Below are 23,298 nucleotides of genomic sequence, written 5' to 3' on the forward strand. Positions count from 1 at the left end.
ATGCCCCCTCTTATCCTTCTAATGTATTTCACTGTATTTTACTTTGGCAGGGGAGAGACCTTTAAATCAGTCTCCTTGCCTATTTTCACAGACCCTCGGAGGTAAAACTGCTAGAAAGGAAATCATGGAGAAGCTCAGCGTCTTTGAAACTCAACCCCACACAAGTCACTGTCCTAAGAGCCAGAGGTGGTAGGAATAGAACTGTCCCCAATTCTTCATGTTCAAGGGAATTGCCCCTGCTTTATTGACCCCCAACTTGAGAGGACAGTGACACCTAAACTCATCCAAACTTAGGGAGGTTCAGGGGAACCACAGCCACCTCGGGCAGCCCTTTTCCCAAACTTCTGGGTCCAGGACAGCTGAGGAGAGCCTGGGGATGCTAACTATGGTTGGGTGGCAGGAGCCGTCCTCAGAAAGCGGTGTTCTCTGCTTGGCCCCGGGGGCCAAAGAGCTTCTCAGCAACGACCTTGCCATCATACTTGGGCAGTGTGCCCCCAAAATCAGCGGGCAGGATGTCCTCATCGATCTCCTGGAAGAAGCCAGAGAGGTCATCTCCGTGGACATAGACCTGCAGGGAAGTCGGGGAGACAGAGCTGAGTGAGGGGTGCCCTCAGGATGGGGGACAGAAGGGAAGAAAGGGACAGGAGGAGAAAGGCACAGCATGCCTCGTGTGCCTGATGGTGTCAGTCTCTACAGTCCTCCCTGTCGTGCCGTCACTCAGCTCAGGACCACGGCACAGAGTCTGAGGAGGGCTCAGGTGGGGTCCGCTCCCCATCCCAGCCTCATCCTCCTTGTCTCAGGAGCGCCCTCCCTGTGTGGCCACGCACTTACCCGTTGGAGCAGCTTGGTTTTCAGAAAAGGCTTGACCATGTTGTAGGTCGTGGTGAAGTACCACGGCTGGTGAATGAAGTGGATGGCTTTGAACCGGGCCGGGAAGGAATCCTGCAGTGACAGAGAGGTCCCCAGCCCATGGCCCCGGTGACGTCGGAGGCTCCCACTCACTCCCCCACTGCCTCCCACTGGCTCGAGGACAGACTTGTCTCATCACATGGTTGATCACATAGCTCACTAAAGTTTCCATCCTTGGGCCAGTAATGGGGAGGGAGCCCCAGAGGCCACGCAGCCCAACCCTCTCCCTGCTGGTGTGCAACCCCTTGCCATTAGGTGAAGTGAGGAAATGACATGGTAGCCTTGCTTGGTGTTTAGGTGACCGAGCTTTTCCAAACCCACTTGCGTACTGAGTGGACTGAAAACTATTACAGACCCCAGGGACTCTGCTATCATACCTCACTGTCCTTCAACATCCGCCCCCCACCATGACCCCCATCTCCCACCCCTCCTTTCCCAGATAAACATAAAGCAGACTTCAGAAGGACTTCTGAACATGTCAGTATATACAGGAGTGAGCTGTCAGGGACATTAGCGATCATCCCTTCCTGGGGACAAAGTCACATTCAAAGAGAAGCAGTGTGACACGTCTGGACAGAGAAGGGGATCCCAGGTCCGAAGGTATAGGTTCAAGTCTGGCCTCTGCCACTTTAGAGTTTTAGGATCTTGAGAGGTTACTCAAGTCTCTGAGCCTCGGTTTCAAGGTTTATAAAATGAAGTAGAAGGGAGGAAGGGTCTGCTCTCAAGGCATTCAGGAATGAATGTTGATCACCAAGCCAGCCTTTGTGGTCGTCATTTCTCAAGATGGCGCTAGGAGGTCTTCTTCTCGGGTGCTGGCCGGCGCCCTTAAGTGGGGCACCTGGGCCCAGCTTCCCGGCCTCCTCCCCTGTGCGAGGCTCCTGCAAGACAGAGGGCGGAGGCCTCACCTGGAGCATGTCCACCATCTTCCTGAGATCAGAAGCCCGAAGTCCGGCAGCCTGCTGCATGGTAAAGCCCTTGAAGTTCTCGATGATGCAGAAACCATTAATCTGAGTTTCCTCGTTCTCTAGTAGCTTCTCCAGGATGAAACAATATGCCTGCAAGATCTTGGACACAGAGTGAACGGGCCATAAGACCCAACGTGCAAAGATAATTAAGGCTTAAGGTCCTGAGGGGAGAGCTAACAAGTACATCCTTTACTGGAGAAAATTTGTCACAGGCTTTAAAAAATGGCCCATTCCACATCTGTGGGTGTGTCTCAAGAAAATAACCTTGAATGTCATATCCATGGTTAGACTGGAAACAACCTAAATGCCCAACAATAAGGGACTGATGAAATGGTACATTCATGCCATGGAATACTCTGGAACAGTTAAAATTATAGATATATAACTTTATATATTATTATTTTTATATATAAAAATATATAATATACGTATCATTATATAAAATCTATATAATGATACAGGAAAATATTCAATCATGATATATTATTGTAGTGTATGATTTTTATAAGAAAAAATATGTGTATGTGTGCATGTGTGTGCACGTTTCTAGAAAAAGTGGATTGGAAGGATATGAAATGATAGAAATCTCTGAGTGGTAGAATGGTGTATGATTTTTAAATTTATGATATTTTTGCATTTTCTAATAAGTAGATATCACTTACATAATAAGAAAAAATATTTTTAAATAGTCTTTTTTTAAAGATTTTATTTTGGGGGATGGCTCAGTCAATTAAGCATCTGACTCTTGATTTCAGCTCAGGTCCTGACCTCAGGGATATGAGTTCAAGCCCCACACTGAAGTCATAAATAAAACAAGATTTAATTTTTTAAAAATTTTATTTATTTATTTGAGAAAGAGAAGAATGAGCAAGAGGAAGAGAGAATCTAAAGCAGGCTTCACAATGAGTGCAGAGTCTGATGCAGGGCTCCATCCCATGACCCTGAGATCATGACCTGAGATAAAATCGGGGCAGAGGCTTAGCCGACTGAGCCACCCAGGTCCCCCTAAAGATTTTATTTTTAAGTAATGTTTATACCCAATGTATTCACAACCCCATGATCAAGAGATGCATACTCTGCCGACTGAGCCAGCCAGTACCCCAAGAAAAAATATTTTTAAATCTCTTCCACAAACACACACATGCACACACACACACACACACACACACACACACACACACACCTTGGTCCTAAAGCCAGTAGCAAGAAAATCTTTAAAAAAAAAAAAAATCAGGGCCATAAGTAGAAATGCAAAAGAAAAGCTGTCTTTTCTATTTACAATAATATGATAGCACTCTTGGAAAACCCAAGAGACTCAATTATAAAACTACCATAAATTTAAAAATTCAGGATATAAAATTAATATACAAAAACAATAATTTCCATATATACCAACAATAACCAATCAGAGGATATAATGGCAGAGAAAACCCCATTTAAAGAAACACTTAAGACAAACTTAAGGAAAAAGGTGCCTAATGTTTGTGAGGAGAACTTTTAAAGGCTCTAAAAATTTCAAAAGTAGGGGACACCTGGCTGGCTTAGTGGGTAGAGCCTGTGACTCTTGATCTTGGGGTCGTGAGTTTGAGCCCCACGTTGGGTACAGACATTACTTAAATTAATTAAAATAATAGAAATAGAAAAGAATAGAAAAATAATAGAAATAGAAAAGTTCCAAAGTAGGCACGTTAAAGGGACAGCACCCCTCATTCGCGGATAGTATAGCAGGCTATGGTTGTTGGCTGTTGCATTCAGAAGGATTCTAATTTTCCCCAAGTTTGTTCCCAATAAAAATACATTTCTCCTGGAGCTGGACAAGTTAATTCTAAACTCTCTAGGAAAAAGTAGACATAGAAGAATAGCTAGAAAAGCTCTGAAGAAGAAGATTCACAACGACAGAACTAACCCTAACATATTAAACATTCTACACAATCTGTAATTAAAACATTGTGGTATTGGAGCATGAATAGAAAGAAACTGTTGGCCCAGACTACAAGTCCAGAAATAGACCCAAATATAGATGAGAATATAGGCTACGATAAAGATGGCATCTCAAGTTACCGGGGAAAAAAGACGGACTTCTCAATATATGATGCTGGGACAATGAGATAACATCTTCTTAAGTGAGTCTGCAGTTTTTTTTAAAGGCTTGGAGGGACATGTCAATGTTCTCCCAAGACAAACCCTAGTTCCCCCCACTTAGTGTAGGTCTCTTACGGGCTTGACAAGCAAAGTCACACACGCATATGTAAATGCAGAGACCAAAAACACTAATTCAAAGGGACACATGAACTTGTATGTTTATTGAAGCATTATCTACAATAGCCGAACTACGGAAGCAGCTCAAGTGTCCATCGATGGACAAATGAATGAAGACGGGGTATATACGTACAGTGGACCATCACTCAGCCATAGAAAGGAATGAAATCTTGCCATTTGCAATGACATGGAAAGAGCTAGAGAGTGTGATGCTAAGTGAAATAAGTCCATCAGGGAAAGACAAACACCATATGATTTCACTCTTATGTGGAACTTAAGAAACACACAAATAAAAGTGGAAAAAAGACAAAGAGGCAAACCACAAAACAGACTCTTAACTATAGAGCACAAACTGACGGTCATCAGGGGGGGGGGTGGGGGGACGGGTAAATAGGTGATGGGAATTACCGAGTACCTTTATCATGAAGAAAAAAATAAAATCATTTAAAAAAATAAAAAAGAATATTCTTCAACTCATGGTTAAGTAAATATAGCAGAGAACTCAGGGTGCTTAATAGGTTGAAACTGAGGTTTTCTAGAATCTCTCCCAACCTGCCATGCATTAATCCCCGTGCTCTGTGTCATTTCAGCTTTCAGCACTTGGCAAGGGTGACCCACAGCTGTCATTTCCACTTGGTAGGGGGGCCCGGGGGCAGCTGCCATGTATGGGCCCGCGGGCCCTGCCTGAGAGTTCTCCCCTGCCCGGGAAGGTGGTCCCCCACTGACCTCGTCGAAGGTGATTTCTTCGGCGTCCCAGTTCTCGATGTTGAAGAGCATGACCACGCGGCCATACTTGTCCCGAGTGGAGAGGACACCAGGGTAGCCGGCCTCCACGGTGCAGCGGACGGCCTCCGGGGACAGGCTGTCGAAGAGCTCGGGGTACTGCAGCCGGAAGTTCACGTAGCCTGGAGGAGGGAGAGCAGAGGAGCCCCTCAGGGAGCCAGCCCCTCAGGGAGGGGCTCACAGGAAAATTCCAGAGACCCGGACGCGTCCTGTGTGTGATCGAGCAGGACATGCAACCTTTCCGAGCGCCTTGTCTCCTCTTCAAAAACACGGAAGAGACTACTGGCCTATCTCACCAGATTGCTGCAGGAATCAAAGGAGATTCTAGGTATGAGTTTGTAAACTGTGCAAACATGCAGTGTAATCCGGAATCTGAGGATGATTATCATTATTTTTCTCTTGCCACAGGCAGAGGTATAGGCTTTCCTGTTGGGCACAAGGTTAGCTGAGTAGAAAAGACCCCAAGATCAAGCCACAACCCCACGCAGAACCCAAAGGCCCTTCCCGATTCCAAACCTCACCTTTCCCTGTCCTCAACAAGTCCCCGCGTCTCTCGACCACCCAGCCCTACAGGGACCAGGCCCCGGGAGAGGGGCTCAGGGAGCGTTTGCCTCGGGAATGCCACTGACCTCCTCACTATTCCTACCACCCTCCAGGTAAAACCCCACCACCTTGCTGTGCCCTCTGCCCTATTGCTATATCTCATCCCCTTTGCATTTTTCTTCAGAAGTTCCCTTTGCCCAGGAGCCTTCCTGGCCATGTTACACGTGTCTCCTTTATTTTTCCTCATTATCGTTTCTTACTCCCGAACAGTCTAGGGAGCTTTATTTCTCTGGCTTATTGTTTCCGCCTTTAGCTTATGAAGTCCGTGAAGGCAGCTCCCGTCTGCTTGGTTCTCTGCTGCATCCTTTGCCCTGAAAGAGTGGTTGGGGGACGCCTGGGTGGCTCAGTGGGTTAAGCTTCTGCCTTCAGCTCAGGTCATGGTCTCATGGTCTCAGGGTCTCAGGGTCTTGGAATCGAGCCCAGCATCCGACTCTCTGCTCAGCGGGGAGCCTGTTTCCCTTCCTCCCTCTCTGCCTACTTGTGATCTCTGTCTGTCAAACAAATAAATAAAATCTTAAAAAAAAAATAAAAGAGTGGTTGGCACAGTGTGGCTGTGAATTCACTCTTGGGGAAGGAAGGAAGAAGTAAGAGAAGGAGAATGCCTTAGCTTGCGGAGGGCCTGCTCGGACACCCCTTTCTTTCCCCAGGGCACCAAGGATTGGATTTCCTTAGGAAATCTGTCCTCAGGCAGCCAGCAGGCCTGGGCAGGTCTGTCCTCAGGGCTCCTTCCCGTGGCTGGCATCATCTCCGGTCCCATTCTGTATGAGGCTTAGGTACCTGCAAGGCAAGGGGCCACACACCGGCCTTTCCTGCCTCACAGGGCTGGGGTTGGGGGAGGGGAAGGCGCTCCAGGACCGGGAGAGAGGAGAGGGGAGCCAGACCTCTAGGAATGTGGAGGCTGCTGAGTTCACACCCCATTTTCCGAGTGAGGATAAGGAGGCTCAGGGAGAGTGGTTCTCACAGGGCAGGGAACGCGTGGGGCATGGAGGGGACAGTCTCCTCCGTGCTTGGGTGAGAACCAACACCAGCGTCACCGCCTCCCCGCCTCTGAGCCTGGGCTTCGGGAGGCGGAGGCGGTACCTCCAGCGCGGGTCTCACCTCTGAGCAGCTCGTAGGCGCGCCCCACGTCGAACTTCCGCGCGCGGATAAAGCGCAAGAAGAAGGCGCTGTCCCTTCCCTGCACCCTCTCGGCCACCGCCCGGGCTAGCTCCTGCCCAGACGCCGCCTCGGCCTGCACCAGCTCCTGCAGCTCTCGCACCACCTCCTCTCGGGTCTCCTCCCTCTCGTTTAGCTCGTCCTTGGCCTGGAACAGGGTCGGGTGGAGGCAGCAAGTCACAGACGGGCGCGCGCGTGCGGAGCAGGACGCCCGAGCCGGGAGGCTCCTGCCAGGGCCAGCGCGGCCCACGGGCAGAGGGCTTGCCACAGGGGCCACCGCTCCTCTGCCCCCATGAGCACCACACGCACGGGCATCGCCTGAGACCGCCAGCTAATTTCGCGGCAGAACATGGAGTCAAAGTGCCCATCCTGGGTTTGTTGGCAGGAGACCGCCAAAGGTGTCCGCCCTTAGGGAGCACTGCGCTACGGCCTGGAAATAGTGAAGGCCGCCACCCATCACCGTAAGGTGGGGATTCATTCATACCCCATTCTCAGGATGAGCAGACTGAGGCCCCTAGCGGCGAAGGGGACACAGGCAGGAAGGGGTGGAGCTGGGGCTCACACTCAAAGGGAGACTTTCAGTCACTTCCTCCTGCAGCCTCCCAGGCTTGAGTCTGATCTTTCCCAAACCAAAGATACCCTGAAGAGGGCAGCCTGTCCCCTGCCCCATATTCCTCCCTTTGGCTGGGTCTGGAAAACTCTTCTGAATGGCAGGTCTCTCCGCGGACAGCAGGAGTGAGGGGAAGGCAAAGGAGGGGGACTCAGGTCTGGGGGAACTCGCAGCACCTTTGCCTTGGTAGCAGAGATGGAAGCTAGCAGCCCAGGCTCGGCTCAGCCCTAAGACAGCTCTGCCACTTTCCTCAGAGCACAGTCTGATCCTCTCTGAGCTGGTCCAACAGTCTTCTTTCAGAGGTACAAAAGGCAAGACCCAGAGAGGGAAAGCAACTTGCTCAAGGTCACAAAGCAAGTTGAAAGTTAGGTCTGATTCTACAACTCAGGCTTCTTGCCTATGTAGTGGGGGCGGCAGTTGGATTCCTGTTTCCCTGGGCCACTTGCAAACCAATGTTCCTCATGTCTGAGTCTAGGATGAGCTCTCATGCAAAGGTCCTAGGTCCTGGCACTGATATCAAGGGACTCTGTTGGTGCTATAATCTTGGATTAGGCTGGCCTCGATGTCTGGTCAGCCCAATTGCTGCCATCGCCCCAACCTCCAGGATGGCCCCTAGAACAGGCCAGTCCATTAGCTCCAGGATAGCCTGGAGAGCTGGGGCTGGACCCGTCCTACAGGAGAGAGGATGTTGTCAACATGCCCCTGCTTTTAGCCCCCCCCAGCCCACCCTTCCCGGCACCCTGGTCTCCTCACCTTCTGTAAGGTGTGGCGGGGAAGCTGGCTGCATGGGCCAAAGACAGGTCCATGGTCCTTGGTTGTAAGCCGCTCCAGCTGGGCACGGAGCTCCTGTTCCTCTTCAGGGACCACACGGAATGTGCCCACCTAGACAGGGAGAAGTCAGGAAAAAGCAGGGAGAGTCCCCCGTCAGCCAGAGCAAGACAGTGCAAATGAGCCTGCCCAGACCCTAAACTAGTACTTTGGTCCAAGGTCACTGTTAGCCCTTCTCCCTTTGGGTGGGGTCACGGGTGGGGTTGTATGGGTGAGTGCCCATAAGGGTCCCGAGCAGACCAAACAACAGAAACGGGGAGGGAGGGAGGGAGGGAGGGCGGAGAGATGGAGGGGAGACCAGAGCACAGGGGTACTCACGTTCTCTGACATGCTGCCTCAGAAGACTCAGAGTCCTCAGAAAAATAAGCGTCTCGCTTCTGTCCTGGTCTCTCCAGGCAGCCTCCTCCCTAGGACAGGAAGTCAAGGGGGCAGTAGTCTAGACAGACTGCTCTCTTATTGTCTCAGAACAGGGCATCTCGAACTTTCTTTTTTTTAAAGATTTAATTTATTTATTTGACAGAGAGAGACCACAAGCAGGCAGAGAGGCAGGCAGAGAGAGAGGAGGAAGCAGGCTCCCCACTGAGCAGAGAGCCCGATGCGGGGCTCGATCCCAGGACCCTGGGATCATGACCTGAGCTGAAGGCAGAGGCTTAACCCACTGAGCCACCCAGGCACCCCGCATCTCAAACTTTTGAGTGCCTAAGAATTACCTAAGGAATCTGGTAGAAATGCAGGGGCCTGGGCCCCTCACCCGTGATTCTGACTCAAGAGGGCCGAACTGGGCCCAGGAATCTGCATTTTAAAGCAACACCCCACCGCCCCCCAACCCCCGCCCAGCCATGGCCCTGAAGAAAATGATCCTTGGGCTACATTTTGGGAAACATTCCTTTGAGAAGGAATACACACAAAAATACCGCAAACCTTAGTTCTTAAGATAAGCCAGTGCAGGCAGGGAGAACCTAGCTTCGACCCCCATTCTGAAGTTATGTGATCACTGCAGAATAAGGCAATCCCTCCTCCTGTCTGTGGCCCTCCCTCTCTAGCCCAAAGGAGAATCTCAGAAACTTCCCAGCCTAGCGGATGGTCCCTTCTCCAGTACATTCGTTCTCAGGAGTGGGGAGGACTAGTCAGGTAACCAGAATACTGGGTGTGTGTTCTGTGCTCTGTGATGCACTATGTCATTCCAAATCCATATCTCAGAGCCAGAGCCGGCATTATTCTCCCCATCTTACATGGGAAGAAGCAGACTCCGGGGGAGAGTAAGTGACATGGCCGCTGTCACACAACCAGAAACAGCCAGGGATCAGGCCTTGCGCCCAAGCTGTGACTTTCCGTGGGCGCCGAGACGCAGCCTCTGGTGGTGAAAGTTGCACCTGGGTTCAAATTCTGTCTCTTCCACTTGCAAGCTATGTAATTTAACCTGAGTCTTGGCTGTCCCCTGTAAAAGGGGGGTGGAAGGAGGGTCCTGAAGGTGAAATTAAATAACGTGCACAGAGGCAGTGCTCGGCCACTGGAACAAAGCTCATCTGTCGCCCACATGACAACCTTTTCAACCCACTGAGTATCTTTGGAGACAGCGCTCCTGTTTCCAGATTTTTTCTTGTCCTGTCTAAACATCCCCAGGACCTTTAAAGAAGCCGTCACCACCCTGCTCTTTCTCTGACCAGGTTCCCACTTGCCAGTTCCATCCCCTGTTCATTATTGGTAAGTGACAAAGGTGGGACTTGAACCACCGCTTTGACAGCAAGGGCCAAGACCTCTCCAAGTCCCTAGGACCATGGGTGTTACAGAAAACCCTTTAGGGTCAGAGAAACCTGGGTTGGAAATGAGAGTCATCATTTGCCACCCGCATGACCTTAGGCAAGTTGTTTAACCATTCTGAGCCTCAGTTTCCCCATCTGCAATTTGGGGATAATAACTGTACCTACCAAATAGAGTACAAAAAACGCCACGGTGTTTTTTGCTCTAAAACACGATATCCCTTCCCTTTCTTAGAATCATACCGATCATTGCCCCAGTGTGCCCAGAGAGACTGGGAGGATCCCAGGGGATATCCAAGGACCTCCCAATTCCCTGCCTCTCCCATTTCTCAGCCCCAGCCAGGGCAGTGAACCCACCAGCAGGAACTGAACCTAAGCTTTCTCTCTGGCAGGTAGACGTCCAACTGTGTGCACCCAGAGACAGACTGAAATACTGGTATGGCCTCTCTCACTGGGGCTTTGCTGGAACAGGAATGGAGAGACTGATAGAATTGAGATTAGACGGGAGAGATAGTGGCTGGTTACCCCCAGCCTGTTAAGCAGATCATTAGGACAAGATCCTAGAGCCTCGAAATAAAGAGCTAAAGTCAGTACAGCAGCTCTTTTAAAAGTATGCACAATCTAATTTTGAGTTTTTAAACTGTATACAATGAAAAAACATTCACCCCCATCTCATGGTGAGGCTGTTTCCCTGCCATCTAGGGTTGCCAGATAAAATACAGAATGTCCAATCTCGTGTCCACTTCAGGTGAACAACAAAGACGTTTGAAGCATAAGTATATCCCACACAATACTTGGAACATCCTTACACTAAAAAAGTCTTTGTTGCTCATCTGAAATTCACATTTACCTGGGGCTCCTGTATGTTTATTTGCTGAATCTGCCATCAGGTGGATCTAGTACCACTTGGAGAATGGCCAGTTGGTTTCAGTTTCAGAGGCAGCCTGGGATGGGGTCTCCCCACCCCCCGACTCCTCACCCCAGTCCTGGGTTCTCTGGCCCAGCCAGACCCCTGCTACTGACTTACCTACCAGCTCCTCCTTCGGGCTACCTGGTGCCTGCGTCCTCCTCCTAGGGGAGCCTGGAGGTTGCCACCACTGGGGGCGTGGCCCAGTCAGCAGGCTGGGATTACTGTGTCACAAGGAACTTCTCAAGGCCCCCAGTTTCCCGTTAAATCAGGTTTACAGGGAGGCCCAGATTGGGGCAAGTGAAGCACCAGCGGGGAGAGGGGATTGGCCTGGGCCTGGCTGCAGCCACCTCAAAGCCCTCTTTTGTGTGCTTCTGCTCCCGAGTTCCTGCTCAGCCATGTGGAAGCTGGGCAATGGGGGTGGGATCCGGGCCAGCCCCATCCCCTCCTCCTCGATCACTTGCGCTCACTCTCATTTGCCGGGGAGTGGGGGGGGAGGTGAGGGGGTGGGGGGTGGTCTGAGAAAGCACATCCCAGGGTAAGAAGACATGCAAGAGATGGAGGGAAGTTTTAAATGTGACTGTGGATCTGGTGGCAGCGGTGACCGATCCAGGCCTGTCACTCTCCCCCTGGGTGTGGTCCCCTCCGCAGTGAGTGGGGCCCCCTGGTTAAGGCAGAATGGGAAGAGGGCAAGACAGGGGGCGCCGCCTTCCAGGCAGTATGGCCAGTGGTAGGAGCCTGCGTGGGAATGAGGCTGGCCGCTTTTCAGTCCTAACTCCAGACCCTTCTAGCTGTGAGAATTAACTTCAGCACTCTGACTCAGTGTCCTCGAGAAACTGGGATAATTAGGGACAGGCTGGTGGCTTTAATGAGGATGAACGTGCTTGGCTCAGTGCTGGACACTTAGTAAACGTAAAGGCACAATAGATGCTGGCAGTTACTCCAAGTCCAGAATCCATATGCATCTGGGTGGCAGGGACCCACATTCTCCAACCCTCTGCTGTCCCTCAGCAGGTGGCTTCCGGGGGTCTCTGCTTTGGTAGTTCCCTGCTGGGGGTGCGGTGGAGAGGGGCGGCTGATTTCTTTAGTTTTTCTCTGGAATTCCAAGGGCAGGGAGCCCCTTGTTTTTACTAGAGGACAATCCTCCTTGCTTTAAAACTCCTCCTCCGTCTGACCCCCAAGCAGCCTTCTGTAATGTCACCCTCGGTCCTGATTTTGCCTCCTGGGACAGGGTCAGGATCTGTGCATAGGGCATTCTCCAGAGTCCAACCCCAGAAAGGCTTTTTGTTTTTCCCCAGAAATAGTTCTTGGTTTTCAACCGATTCCTACTTGGATAGGTTTGGGATCCCTTCACCCTCCTGTGCCCGCTCCAGACACCCTGGGGCTTATGAGAACGTCATGGAGGGGCAGTCCCTGGGAGCAGCACCTGACCCCACTGGTCTCCCTAGACCCCTTCCTCTAGAGCAGGCGGCAATACCTGGGCTTGGATCTTGGGGTGCAGCTAAGTGACGTTAATCTCCTTTCTTCTGACGGCCCCTTCCCTGGGCTCCTGCTCAGACTGCTGTCTGACTGTTTCCTCTCAAGTCCTCCCTGGAGTTGGAGAACCCCTCACTTCTAGCATTCTGCTCCTGAGAATTCCGCACTGTCCCAATACAGAAGCCACTAGCCACATGTAGCTGTTTAGCACCTGAAGTCAGATAATGGCACCAAAGAACTGAACTGTAACCTTAATGAACTTAAATTTAAATTGAAAAGTTGTTACCAGTTCCAGTTATTGGGAAACTGTGAAGTATGTTTGGAATAACTTAGGTGTATGATTCTACTTTTTCTTTTTTTTAAAGATTTTATTTGTTTATTTGACAGACAGAGATCACAAGTAGGCAGGGAGTCAGGCAGAGAGAGAGGGCGAAGCAGGCTCCCTGCTGAGCAGGGAGCCCGATACGGGGCTCGATCCCAGGACTCTGAGATCATGACCTGAGCCGAAGGCAGAGGCTTAACCCACTGAGCCACCCAGCCCCCCCTACTCTTTCAACAGCAAATTCTGTGATCAAGTATTTAGAGTCTGACCTGAGATGTGCTATAAATATAAGATACCTGCTGGCTTTTGAAGACTGAGTACAAAAGGAGCATACAATTTCTTTTTTTTAATTTAATTAAAAAGACGGAGAGGGAGAGAGAATTTTAAGAGAATCTTAAGCAGACTCCCAGCTGAGCACAGAGCCCAGCAAAGGGCTTGCTCTCGGGACCACCATGAGATCATGACCCGAACTGAAATCAAGAGTCAGATGCTTCAGACTCAGCCACCCAGGGGCTCCAGCCTAAAATTTCTTATTAAGCATTTTTACACGACTTAGTGTTCTGAAATACTAGTGATTATTGGGTTGAAAACATGAGTTAATTTCACTTGTTTCCTTTTCCTTTTTTTGATGTGGTTATTAGAAAATTTGAAATTTTCTCATTTTAATTTTAATGGCTCCCATTGTATTTCTAATGGACGGTGCTGGTCTAAACGTTGCTACTCCTTGGAGTGTGACCTGTAGACCAAGAACATCAGCATTATCTGGGAGCTTGTTAGAAATGCAGAGTCTCTGGCTTTTCCCCAGATAGGCTAACTCAGAATCAGTAGGTTAACAAGGACCCGTCCCCGATCCCCCAGCCCCCTCCCCCTCCCCCCTGCCCCACCGGTGATTCCTATGCACAGAAAAGTTTGAAAAGCACTGCCCTAGAGTTTCTGGCCCTCTCCCCCTTCTGCCTGTGCCCAGCACATGACCTTGCCTGACCTCAAATCTGAGGATTGGTGGGGAAGTAGATTGAGGATTATCCTTGCCTCCATCCTCCTCCTCTTTGGGGCAGGCCAATGGTGGTGTGGGTGGGGATATAGGAAGTGGAGAAAGGAGGATGGGGTGGGGGGGATCCTAACCTGATTCCAGGCCATAGTTGCTCTCAGGGGGTGCTAAACACCTGTAAAATGGTGTTACGGGCTGAATTGTGTTCCCCCAAATTCATGTCTGGGAAGTACTATCCTCCCTCTGAATGTGACTGTATTTGGAGATAAGGCCTTTAAAGGGTAAGTAAGGTAAAGTGAGGTCATCAGGGCAGGCCCTAATCTGACTGGTGTCCTTATATGAAGAGGAAATTTGGACAGAGTTATAGAGGGAAATTAGGTGAAGACACAGGGAGAAGATGGCCACCTATGCACCAAAGGAAGAGGCCTGGGGAGAAACCAGTCCTGCCGACAACTTGATCTTGGGTGTCTCACCTCCAGAATTGTGAGAAAATGCATTTCTGTTGTGTAAGTCCCTCAGTCTGTAGTACTCTATAACAAGCTAATGTAGATGTGATTCCAGACTTTCCCCCAGGTACTTCCCAGAGCGTGAGCTTTGTGGGAGACAAGGTGGGGTGGGTGAGAACTCGGGCTGCTCTGCGGGAAGGAAGGACGGAAGGCCCAGCATAGGCTCGGGAAAAGCCAGCTGATAGAGTGCATCGCAAGGAACACTCCTGCGCACCAAGAACACTTGTGGGTTAAAGCCCCAGAAAAGAGCTTTTCAGGATGCGAGCAGGCCGTGAGGCCCTTTTTAGGGAGCAGAGCTTTCTGTGGCATTATTTTCTGCTCACAGCCCTGCCTCTGCCCTGCCCCCCACCCCCCCCCAAAGAGTCACGTTCATGTCCAGTTCCTGTGCTGGAACAATAGTGCCTTTGTGTGAGGGGGGATGCTGCCCTCATTGGCCCAGACACCTGTGCTGGTCATGTTGGCAGAAAACCGCGGGCTCCCTGGCTCTCTCTTCCAGGCTGGAGGCAGGCAGGGAGGGGGCTCGGATTGGCTGTGCCTCCATTCTGTACTGTGACAGGTGACTTACTTGCAGTATCTCATCCAGTCTTTCCAGATGTGAGGAAAAGAGGATCTTCCCCTTTCTTACAGAATAGGGAGCTGAGAGTTAGAGAGTTGGGAAGCCCTGCCCAAAGCCACACAGTTGGTGGGGAGTGCGGTCCTGGTCACTCTAAAGCCCTCTTACTGTGCAACACACAGGCTGGGTTCCCACTTCCAGACCCTCCAGACATGAGAATGACACAGGTGTGGCTGCTCAGGAAAGTCACACCTGGCCCTGGCTTCTGGGGAAGATGACATCACCTCACTTTTCTGAGGTCAAGAGTCTGGTTACTGCCATTTAGACCAGTAATAAATGTCCTGGGGGAGGGAGGACCCTAAGGAATGCCCTGGTCTCAACCCCTCCTTTGGAAAATAGGAAAACCCAGGTTGAGGGACATTCTCTTTCTTCCTTACAGTCACGCAGTGGGAATGAGAGTGCCTTGACTCTCACAGGCTGCCCCACAGAGCTAAAAGCTGCAGGCGTCCCGGAGTCAGATTCATTCTCCAAAGAAGTGTCTCTCCGGTGGCAGTGGGAGAGTGGGCAGTGCCAGAGACAAAAGCTGTGAAAATAAATAAAATCCATCGAAGTAAGGTTTAACATTACGAGGAAGAACAAACAGGATATATTTCCCCCCCAAAAGGGACATTCTCATAATGAACCACAGAATAATGACCAAAACCATGAAATAAAGGTTGATAGAATACAATTAGATAATCTACAAACCTTTAAATTCCAGTTGGTTGGCGTACAGTGAACTATGATCATCTACAAGCCTTAATGAAATGTCACCAATTGCAAGGGGCCAGGTTTTAAGGATTACTTTCCCCTCTCCTCCTCATCCTGTCTCTCAGGCCTCTGAGAAAAAGAGAGACCTGAGTAGGGGGAGGGAACTAACATTTTTGTTTGTTGTGGTTGTTTTGAACTGTTTTTATTTTTTAAAAAATATTTATTTATTTATTTATTTGAGAGAGATCATGGAGGGGCAGAGCCAGAGACAGAGAGAGTCCCAAGCAGATTCCCCCTGGAGCACAGAGCCCATCATGGGGCTCAATCTCATGACCCTGAGATCAGGACCTGAGCCAAAACCAAGAGTTGGACACTCAACCAGTTGCACCATCCAGGCACCTGTTTTGAACTTTAAATCTTCAAATGACTGCAAGTTCACAAGAAGCTTCAAAAGGAGTAATATATATTTTAAGCCAAAATTTGAAATATAACATTTCGTTGGGATAATTTAAAACCATATTTTTCCAAGGATGAGTTCATGATTTTGTACCCATTTAATAAGCATGAAGTATCCTGGGCGTCACTTTTCTAGACACTGGGGATACAGAGAGTGAGCCGTTAAGCTCCTACCCTAAACCCTACCAAGTTGGAATTTCTTCAGGGTAGACTCAGCTGGTTCTCCTTAATAATCCTATGAGCTGCCCAGATCGTATTATCCTTTTTTTTTTTTTTTTGGCTAATTATCCTCACCAGCTTCTAATGTCTACCTCAGTAGTGTGAAGTGTTCATATTGTTGTGAAGCAGATCTCCAGAACTTTTTCATCTTGTGAAACTGAAACTCTATTCTCTATTCAAGAGTAACTCCCTATTTCTTCCTCCTCCCCAGACCCTGGTCAAGCATCATTCTACTTTGTGTTCCTGTGAATTTCACTCCTTTGATATGTCCTATGAGTGGAATCATACAGTACTCGTCTTTTTTGGGACGGGCTGATTTCGCTTAGCATAACGTCCTTTGGGTTCATCCATGTTGTAGTGCCAGCATTCCCTCCCTTTTCAAGGCTAAAGATTATTCCTGTGTATGGATATACCACATTCTGGTTATCCCTTCACCACTCCTTGAAGATTTTGGTTGTCTCCACCTTTTTGGCTGCCATGAGCAATGTTGCTGTGAACAGGGGTGTACAAACCTGTGTTTGAGACCCTGAGTTCAATTCTTCCATATTTAGACTCAAATGTGGGACTGCTGGAGGGAACTGACACTAGGAAGGGTTTCTAAGTGCTAGGCTTTTGATACGTGCTACCTTGATTATTCTCTTAAACAATGTCGCTCTCCCTTCCTAGATGATGGGAGGATCAAGAAACCTTGGGTGTAACCACCAAAACCCACATGCCTTCCTTCAGACCACACTCTGGGTACCTTCCAAAACATCCCCAAACTCACTTCCTTGGCCTATACAGGCCCTTTCCTTGGTCCACGCTCTCCAGGTAGGCCTGCTGGTGTGTACAACCGTAGGCCCTAAGGGTAGCCAACGGCCAGTCTAGGGGGATGAAGTGGTTTTCACGCAAACATAGGAAGCCCCTCACATTGCAGCACCCAGTATCCTGAATGGTAGGGGGCCTCCGTTTGTCCTTTTTCTCTGGACTCTTGCAAATATCAGTAGTTATAACGTTACCACACAAATGTGAACTATGGACAAGGCCTGAAGAACATTTCGTTCCACTATTGTGAACCTGTTTTTAATTGGCTGTTTCTTCTAAAGTTAATGGATCACCAGCTGCCCAGTATAGGAATCTAGTTGGTTGAAGCAAATGAGTAAGATTTGTTGCTTAGTAAGGAAGCCTGCGGCAGGGTGGGGAACACTGTTATTCGACTCCCGTTCTTTTCCTGTGCATGTATAACACCCATTCGTGCTAATGGAAAACAGATGATGCATTCACGCTACAAGGGGGAGGAGAGACATTGAACTGTCAGTGCCACTGGGTAGACACTCACACCGGCAGTTCAGTACGTGTACCCGGGATGCACACCAGGAGGCTCAAAAAGGCAAATGAGCACAGCCACATACATTTGTCGCTGTCTGGCCCACTCCCATAAGCAGCTAAGAAGGGAGGCTTTGTGGGAGAAGACGAGGCAAAGTCATCTGTGTCCTTGGCAAGCTAAAGGATTCCTTTCAGGAATTGTCTTCCAACTCAGCTGCTGTGTTTTAGCCGCATTATTACAGCTCAATATTGGGCCAGAAATGTGATAGAAGTAAAAGTTGCTTAAGAAGGGTCATAAGCAAGGAGCAGGCCTCGGCAGCTGATGGGCGTCCCTCTCTTCCAGCGGTTGTTTCTTCCAGTACTGGCCAAGTAGACCCATCCCACCCCTGCGGACTGGGGATCAGGCTCCACATTGAATGCCTCCCATCTGAGCATTCTTTCCCATGAAGGCATCCTCATCACCCCCTCCTCAAAACCTACAGTTTTCCCTGTGCTCCCTGTGTCAGTTCCCTGGCAGTGTCAACCCACCCCCGCCTGTCACTCAAGCCTGGATATTCCTCAGCTCCTCCTACATCTACCCCAAACTGGGGCACTCCACTTCCTAATCTCTTTCACATGCAGTCCACTGGTTTCCGCCTGTCCCCGCTGCAACTACCTATTTCCAGGGCAATGTAGCCCCTAGAGAGTCCTGCCTTCAGTCCTCCCCAACACCATCATCTCTCTCTTTTTTTTTTTTTTTAAGATTTTATTTATTTATTTGACAGAGATCACAAGTAGGCAGAGAGAGGAAGGGAACCAGGCTCTCTGCAGGGCTCGATCCCAGGACTCTGGGATCATGACCTGAGCGGAAGGCAGAGGCTTTAACCCACTGAGCCAGCCAGGTGCCCCCCATGATCTCTTTTTAAGTCTCTGCAGCACTCACCTGCCAGAGAGATTTTCCTACAATGAGTACAGTCATGTCCTTCCACTTCTGCTGTTCCACACTACCAGTGATGTGAAAAGGACTTCCAAGATCCTGCGTTCTCACCCCACCCCCAAACACCTTCACCTCCTGCACTAGTCAGGAGCTTTTTTTTTTTTTTTTAAAGATTTTATTTATTTATTTGACAGAGAGAGATCACAAGCAGGCAGAGAGGCAGGCAGAGAGAGAGGAGGAAGCAGGCTCCCTGCTGAGCAGAGAGCCCGATGCGATGCGGGGCTCGATCCCAGGGCTCGATCCCAGGACCCTGGGATCATGACCTGAGCCAAAGCCAGAGGCTTTAACCCACTGAGCCACCCAGGCGCCCCAGTCAGGAGCTTTCTTGCTTGGTGCTCTCAGGCAGGCCCCTTTGCCCAAGCTGCTCCTTCAAGCTAAAAAATCTGCCTGCAGCCCCCCACCCGCCCCATTGCTTTGTTCTACTGCTAGTTGTTCAGTTAACAAATATTTACTGAGTATTTACTGCTTTGCCAGGTTATGCGCTAAGAGCTGAGGTTTTGCAAAAAAGCCCCCTGGCACGTGGGACTTACATCTTGGGGGTTACCGACACCTCCCCTAGCACAAGGAGTGGGACACTTCTTGTGTCTTCATCTGCCTTCCAGGTGCCTCCAATGCAAAGACCTACACGTGCCTTGATTCTGCCACTCTGGCGCTCACTCTTCCCCTAACAGTAACCACGGGGTGTTAACCGGTCTACACCACGCTCCAGCTGCGTTCAGGCCACACCGCGGATGCTCTCCGCGGTTCTGAATGCGAGTGTGCCCGCTGCGCCTCCCCACGACTGGGAATGGGAACGTCCGAGGACTGTCGGCCCCTTCTGCCTTAATGGTACACCCCAAGCGCATGCGCCCTACCAGCGGAAATAAGTCGCAGGTAGGGCGGGGCCTGCTGTGTCCCGTGACGGAAGTGCGGCGGCGTGCAGTTGAGCGGGCTTTTTGGAAGTTTGTTGTGGCGGCGAGGCCGAGGTAACCGTGCGGAGGGGCTTCTCGCGCTGCCGGGGCGCAGGCACTCCGCGCCTCAGGGAGGGAGCGGATCTGTGAAGCCTGGAGGACTGCTGTTGCCAGCTGGCGTTCTGGAGTTTTCTCCGGCCTGTCTCCCGCCGCACCCCTCGGTTTCCGCGGCTGCCACCTCCCGGGCGGGCTGCATCCTCCTTCCTCCTGCTAGAGTCCTCTCTCTGTCGGGGTTCTGCTCCTGCGTCGGAGACCTCTCACCCCGTTTCTCCTCTGGGGCCGGGTCACGGCCCGCATCGCCAGCCGCCTCGCGTCCTAGTTTGTGTTTACGTGTTGCTCTCGGGGGAGTCCCGGCGCGAAGACCCGCGCGTTTCCCGTCCCCGAGCCGCGCTGGTCCCAGCGCCTGCAGACAGGTGCTGCGCGCTTCGCAGTCGCCTGGTAGTTCCTCCTCTCCGGTTTTCGGCCGAATTTAGCAAATGGACCTGCTGAGATAGATTTCGGCGTGTTCCCTCTCTGGCTGCACGTCTCTCTTGGGCAGTACGCCCTTTCTGCGTTTCCTCTGCCCTCCCCGCTCCCCCACCCCGCCCAGGCCCTGACGGGGGCGGGAGTAGAAACTAAGAGCCTGCGGGTCTTGGGGGCTGGAGCTGGACAGACCTGGGTTTCATTTCTGCCTCTGCCAGTACTGGCCTTCTAATCCTTGGGGGCAATTATGTAATGTCTCCAAATCCCTAAAGATCTTCATCTCTACTTTTTTTTTTAAGGTGTTTATTTGACAGAGATGACAAGGAGGCAGAGATGCAGGCAGAGAGCGAGAGAGAAGCAGGCTCTCTGCTGAGCAGAGAGCCAATGCCATGCGGGGCTTGATCCCAGGACCCGGGGATCATGACCCGAGCCTGAGCCGAAGGCAGAGGCTTAAACCCACTGAGCCACCCAGGCTCCCTAAGATCTTCATCTAAATTGAAACTAATAGCACCTGCTTCACAGGGGTGGTCTGAGGATCAAATTAATGAATGTAAAGGGCTGGGCCCAGGGGCATGCTATTTATTTAGGGAGTTTAATTTATTTGTTCAACAAATATTTATTGGGCTCCTGTTACAAGGGAGGTACTGTGATTAAGTACTGGAGGATCAGTGGTAAACAAAAACAGACCTGCCTCCCCGTCTTCATGAGGTTTGTAGGTTTGTAGTCAAATGGGAGATAGTTCTTGATCTAGTAATTACAGATGTCATGTTAAAGGCCTATGACGTAAGAGAAATTACTGTTGCCTTGAAAGACTATAATAGGGGAGTATTTAGGGGCGCCTGGATGGCTCAGTCCCTTTCTGCTCAGGTCATCATCTCAGGGTAGTAAGATGGAGTCCTGGTAGGGCTGGGTGGGGATTTAGCTTGAAATTCTCTCCCTCTCCTCCTGCTTGCTTGCTCTTTCTCTCTAAATCTTGAAAAAAAAAAAAATGGAAAAAAAAAAAATGGAGCATTTAACCTAGCCTTAGCTTCTGGGGAAGGATAGATTGAGCTGAGATCTGAAGGATTCGTAGGAATTAAAAGACTGGGGCGCAGGCGATGAGAGGAAGTGTATGTATAGAAGTTCCAGACTGAAAGTCAAGTGTCAGGGCCTGTGGCAGGAGAACTTGGGAGTTGGAAGGACTGAAAGCAAGGAGTATATAGTGATGAAGGGGATTTAGGTGCGGGCCAGACCCTGCTGGGCTTTTTTATCCTGACGTCTGGATATTGGACCAATAGGAGAGCTGTGGAAGGGTTCTGGGAAGTTTTAAGGTGAGAATCAGAGGTGGAGGGAGGGTCAGTCACCTCCTCTGGTTTGTGTCTTGGAATGATTACTTTAGTTGCCGTGTGGGGGACAAGTTAGGAAGCTTTTGTAGTCGTTCCGATGACAGATACTGGTGGCTGTGGAGTGATGTGGCAGCAGTGGATCTGAGAAGTAGACAGATTCGAGAGAGGTTTAGGGGGTGACATTGCAAGGACTTGAAGCGGATGTGAAGGATGAAAGTGAAGTTGTTAATGTCCTCCAGGCTTCTGGTTTCAGTAGCTGTGTGGAGGGTGGGACATTTTATGGGGATGGGAGACAAGAAGAAATACTGGAGGGGGAGCAGGTCTTTGCAGCGGTCTGCATTTCCCCCCTTCCCTCCCATAGCTGCTCACTAAATCCCGCCTCCCAGCAGGCTTCTGTTCCATCTCTTCCTTTCCACGCCCAGAGTCACCACAGGCTTTTGTGTTCATCGCCAAAATAGCCCTCCGTAACTTCCTAGTCTCTGCTCTGTGTCCTTGCTCTCTGCCCACTTTAATCTAAGTGTTGATGCCAGATTGTTTGCTCAAACACTTGTTCAGTGTGAAACAGGCAGAATCTGAATCAGGTAGATTTTCTTTTGCTCCAAGAATTTTGGTTGTCATCATTTACAGAATAAAATCTGAATCCCTTAATCTGGCATTTAAGATCTTGCACAGTTCAGGGGCACCTGGCTGGCTCAGTATGTAGACCATGCAACTCTTGATCTTGGGATTGTGAGTTCGAGCCCCACATTGGGTGTAGAGATTATATAACAAAATCTTAAAAAAAAAAAAAAATCCTGCACATTTATTCCCAGACTATCTTTCTAGCCTTCGTACTCATTGCTACCCTACTTGAACTTCAAATCTCTGTCCTTCATTTTCCCTAAATAGGTTTTTCAGATTCTTATATGAAGGTCTTTGTTCATGACGTTCTCCTTCTCAGTAGTGTATAAAGTACACCATCTGGCTATCTTGACTATCTAAATTTAATCTCTAAGTTCCAGTTCAAGCTCTCTACTGGGAAGCTTTTTTGACCTCTAGGCACACATTTATTTCATTAGTCTTGTTAACTTCTCATTTGTTTTTATACCGTTTTTTTTTTTTTTTTTAATTTTTAAAAATTTTTTAGAGAGAGAGAGAGAGCTCCCAAGCGAGGGAAGGAGTAGAGGGGGAAACAGACTCTCCACTGAACCGGGAGCCCAATGCAGGACGAAATCTCAGGACCCTGAGATCATGATCTGAGCCAAAGACCGATGCTTAACTGACTGAGCCACCCAGGTGCCCTGTCGTTATACCGTTTAATGGCACTTTGTATTTACAGTGTTGTTGATGTATTCATTTATCAAATATTATTATTATAAGGTTATAATACATATTCTTATGTGTATGTTTATAATTATTTGATATACTATTATGTATCAGCTTTGTTCTAGGCAGTGTGCTAGGTAGATGCTAAAAAAAACAAAAATGTGGGCAAAAATTGTTGAACTACTTTATTAGAATACAGGTTTCTAATATGAAAATTCCAGGGAATTCTCCAGATTATTTTGGTTTGAATTAAGAATCATGTACTCATGCTAATGAGAACCCACTGTGTACATGGTTTATAATATGTGTGAAATAGTTAACAGGGAAAGAAAATAATCAAGCTTGTTTACTTCTGAAAGTATCATCCAGCTCTGACACTTTCCCTTACAGTTCCCTGGTATGTGCAAAAATGGACCAGAAAATAATATCTCTAGCAGCAGAAAAAACACCAGACAGACTGCAGAAATTTCTTCAGACCCTCAAAGAAGATGATGTAAGTATAAAGAAGCATGTTTTGCTAAAACCAAATGTCAAGCATGATGACAAATTCAAAGGACATGTTAGAAAAATTACTCTACCACTTCATCTACCTCCACTCTCCTTAGGAGACAAGGATTTATTTGATAAAAATTCAAATGTAAAGAAATGGGGGAGAGGAAGAGAAACAGACAACAAAGAGACATTTGTCTACAACTATATAACATTTAAACATTTATGCAACTGTATATGCATAAACAAATTACTTTTAAGATTCTTAGGCAATCCTATTTGAAGATAATATCCTGATTGTAATTATTGATGTGAGACATTTTGTCTATTGGCGCCCCTTTATTAATGTTTTCCCTTAAAGTTTATAAGCAGTAAAATATTTTTAAGTTATTACTTGAATCTTCTTACTCTCCTGATATATATTTCCCTTTTTCCAT

General features: G+C 49.1%; 2 protein-coding genes across 3 annotated transcripts in view; one reads left to right on the plus strand and one right to left on the minus strand.

Annotated features, from left to right (window-relative positions):
* Positions 1-220: 220 nt before the first annotated feature.
* RLBP1 (retinaldehyde binding protein 1) lies at positions 221-8,485 on the minus strand. Its single transcript, XM_032836821.1, has 7 exons — positions 8,431-8,485; positions 8,038-8,166; positions 6,618-6,822; positions 4,860-5,038; positions 1,815-1,973; positions 832-942; positions 221-568 (listed from the first exon to the last, which is right to left on the minus strand). The coding sequence occupies exons 1-7, from the start codon at positions 8,440-8,442 to the stop codon at positions 410-412; spliced, it is 954 nt and encodes a 317-aa protein (XP_032692712.1). The 5' UTR covers positions 8,443-8,485; the 3' UTR covers positions 221-409.
* Positions 8,486-19,213: 10,728 nt separating this feature from the next.
* FANCI (FA complementation group I) overlaps positions 19,214-23,298 on the plus strand; it is an 89,761-nt gene continuing 85,676 nt past the window's right edge. For both annotated transcript variants that reach the window (XM_032836947.1, XM_032836946.1), the window contains exons 1-2: positions 19,214-19,295; positions 22,763-22,865. In XM_032836947.1, coding sequence (XP_032692838.1) covers positions 22,782-22,865 — 84 coding nt within the window. In that variant the 5' untranslated portion in view covers positions 19,214-19,295; positions 22,763-22,781. The remainder of the gene's footprint in view (positions 19,296-22,762; positions 22,866-23,298) is intronic.

This window comes from Lontra canadensis, unplaced genomic scaffold (genome assembly GCF_010015895.1).
Source record: "Lontra canadensis isolate GAN:19392208 unplaced genomic scaffold, GSC_riverotter_1.0 scaffold94, whole genome shotgun sequence".
NCBI lineage: Eukaryota > Metazoa > Chordata > Mammalia > Carnivora > Mustelidae > Lontra > Lontra canadensis.

What these genes read in the sequence shown, in the direction of transcription:
- RLBP1 (XM_032836821.1), bottom strand. An exon ending in CGCCTACGAGCTGCTCAGAG is followed by an intron (nt 5,039 to 6,617) that starts GTGAGACCCGCG and finishes TCCCTCCTCCAG; the next exon opens with GCTACGTGAACTTCCGGCTG. An exon ending in AGATGGTGGACATGCTCCAG is followed by an intron (nt 943 to 1,814) that starts GTGAGGCCTCCG and finishes CTGTCACTGCAG; the next exon opens with GATTCCTTCCCGGCCCGGTT.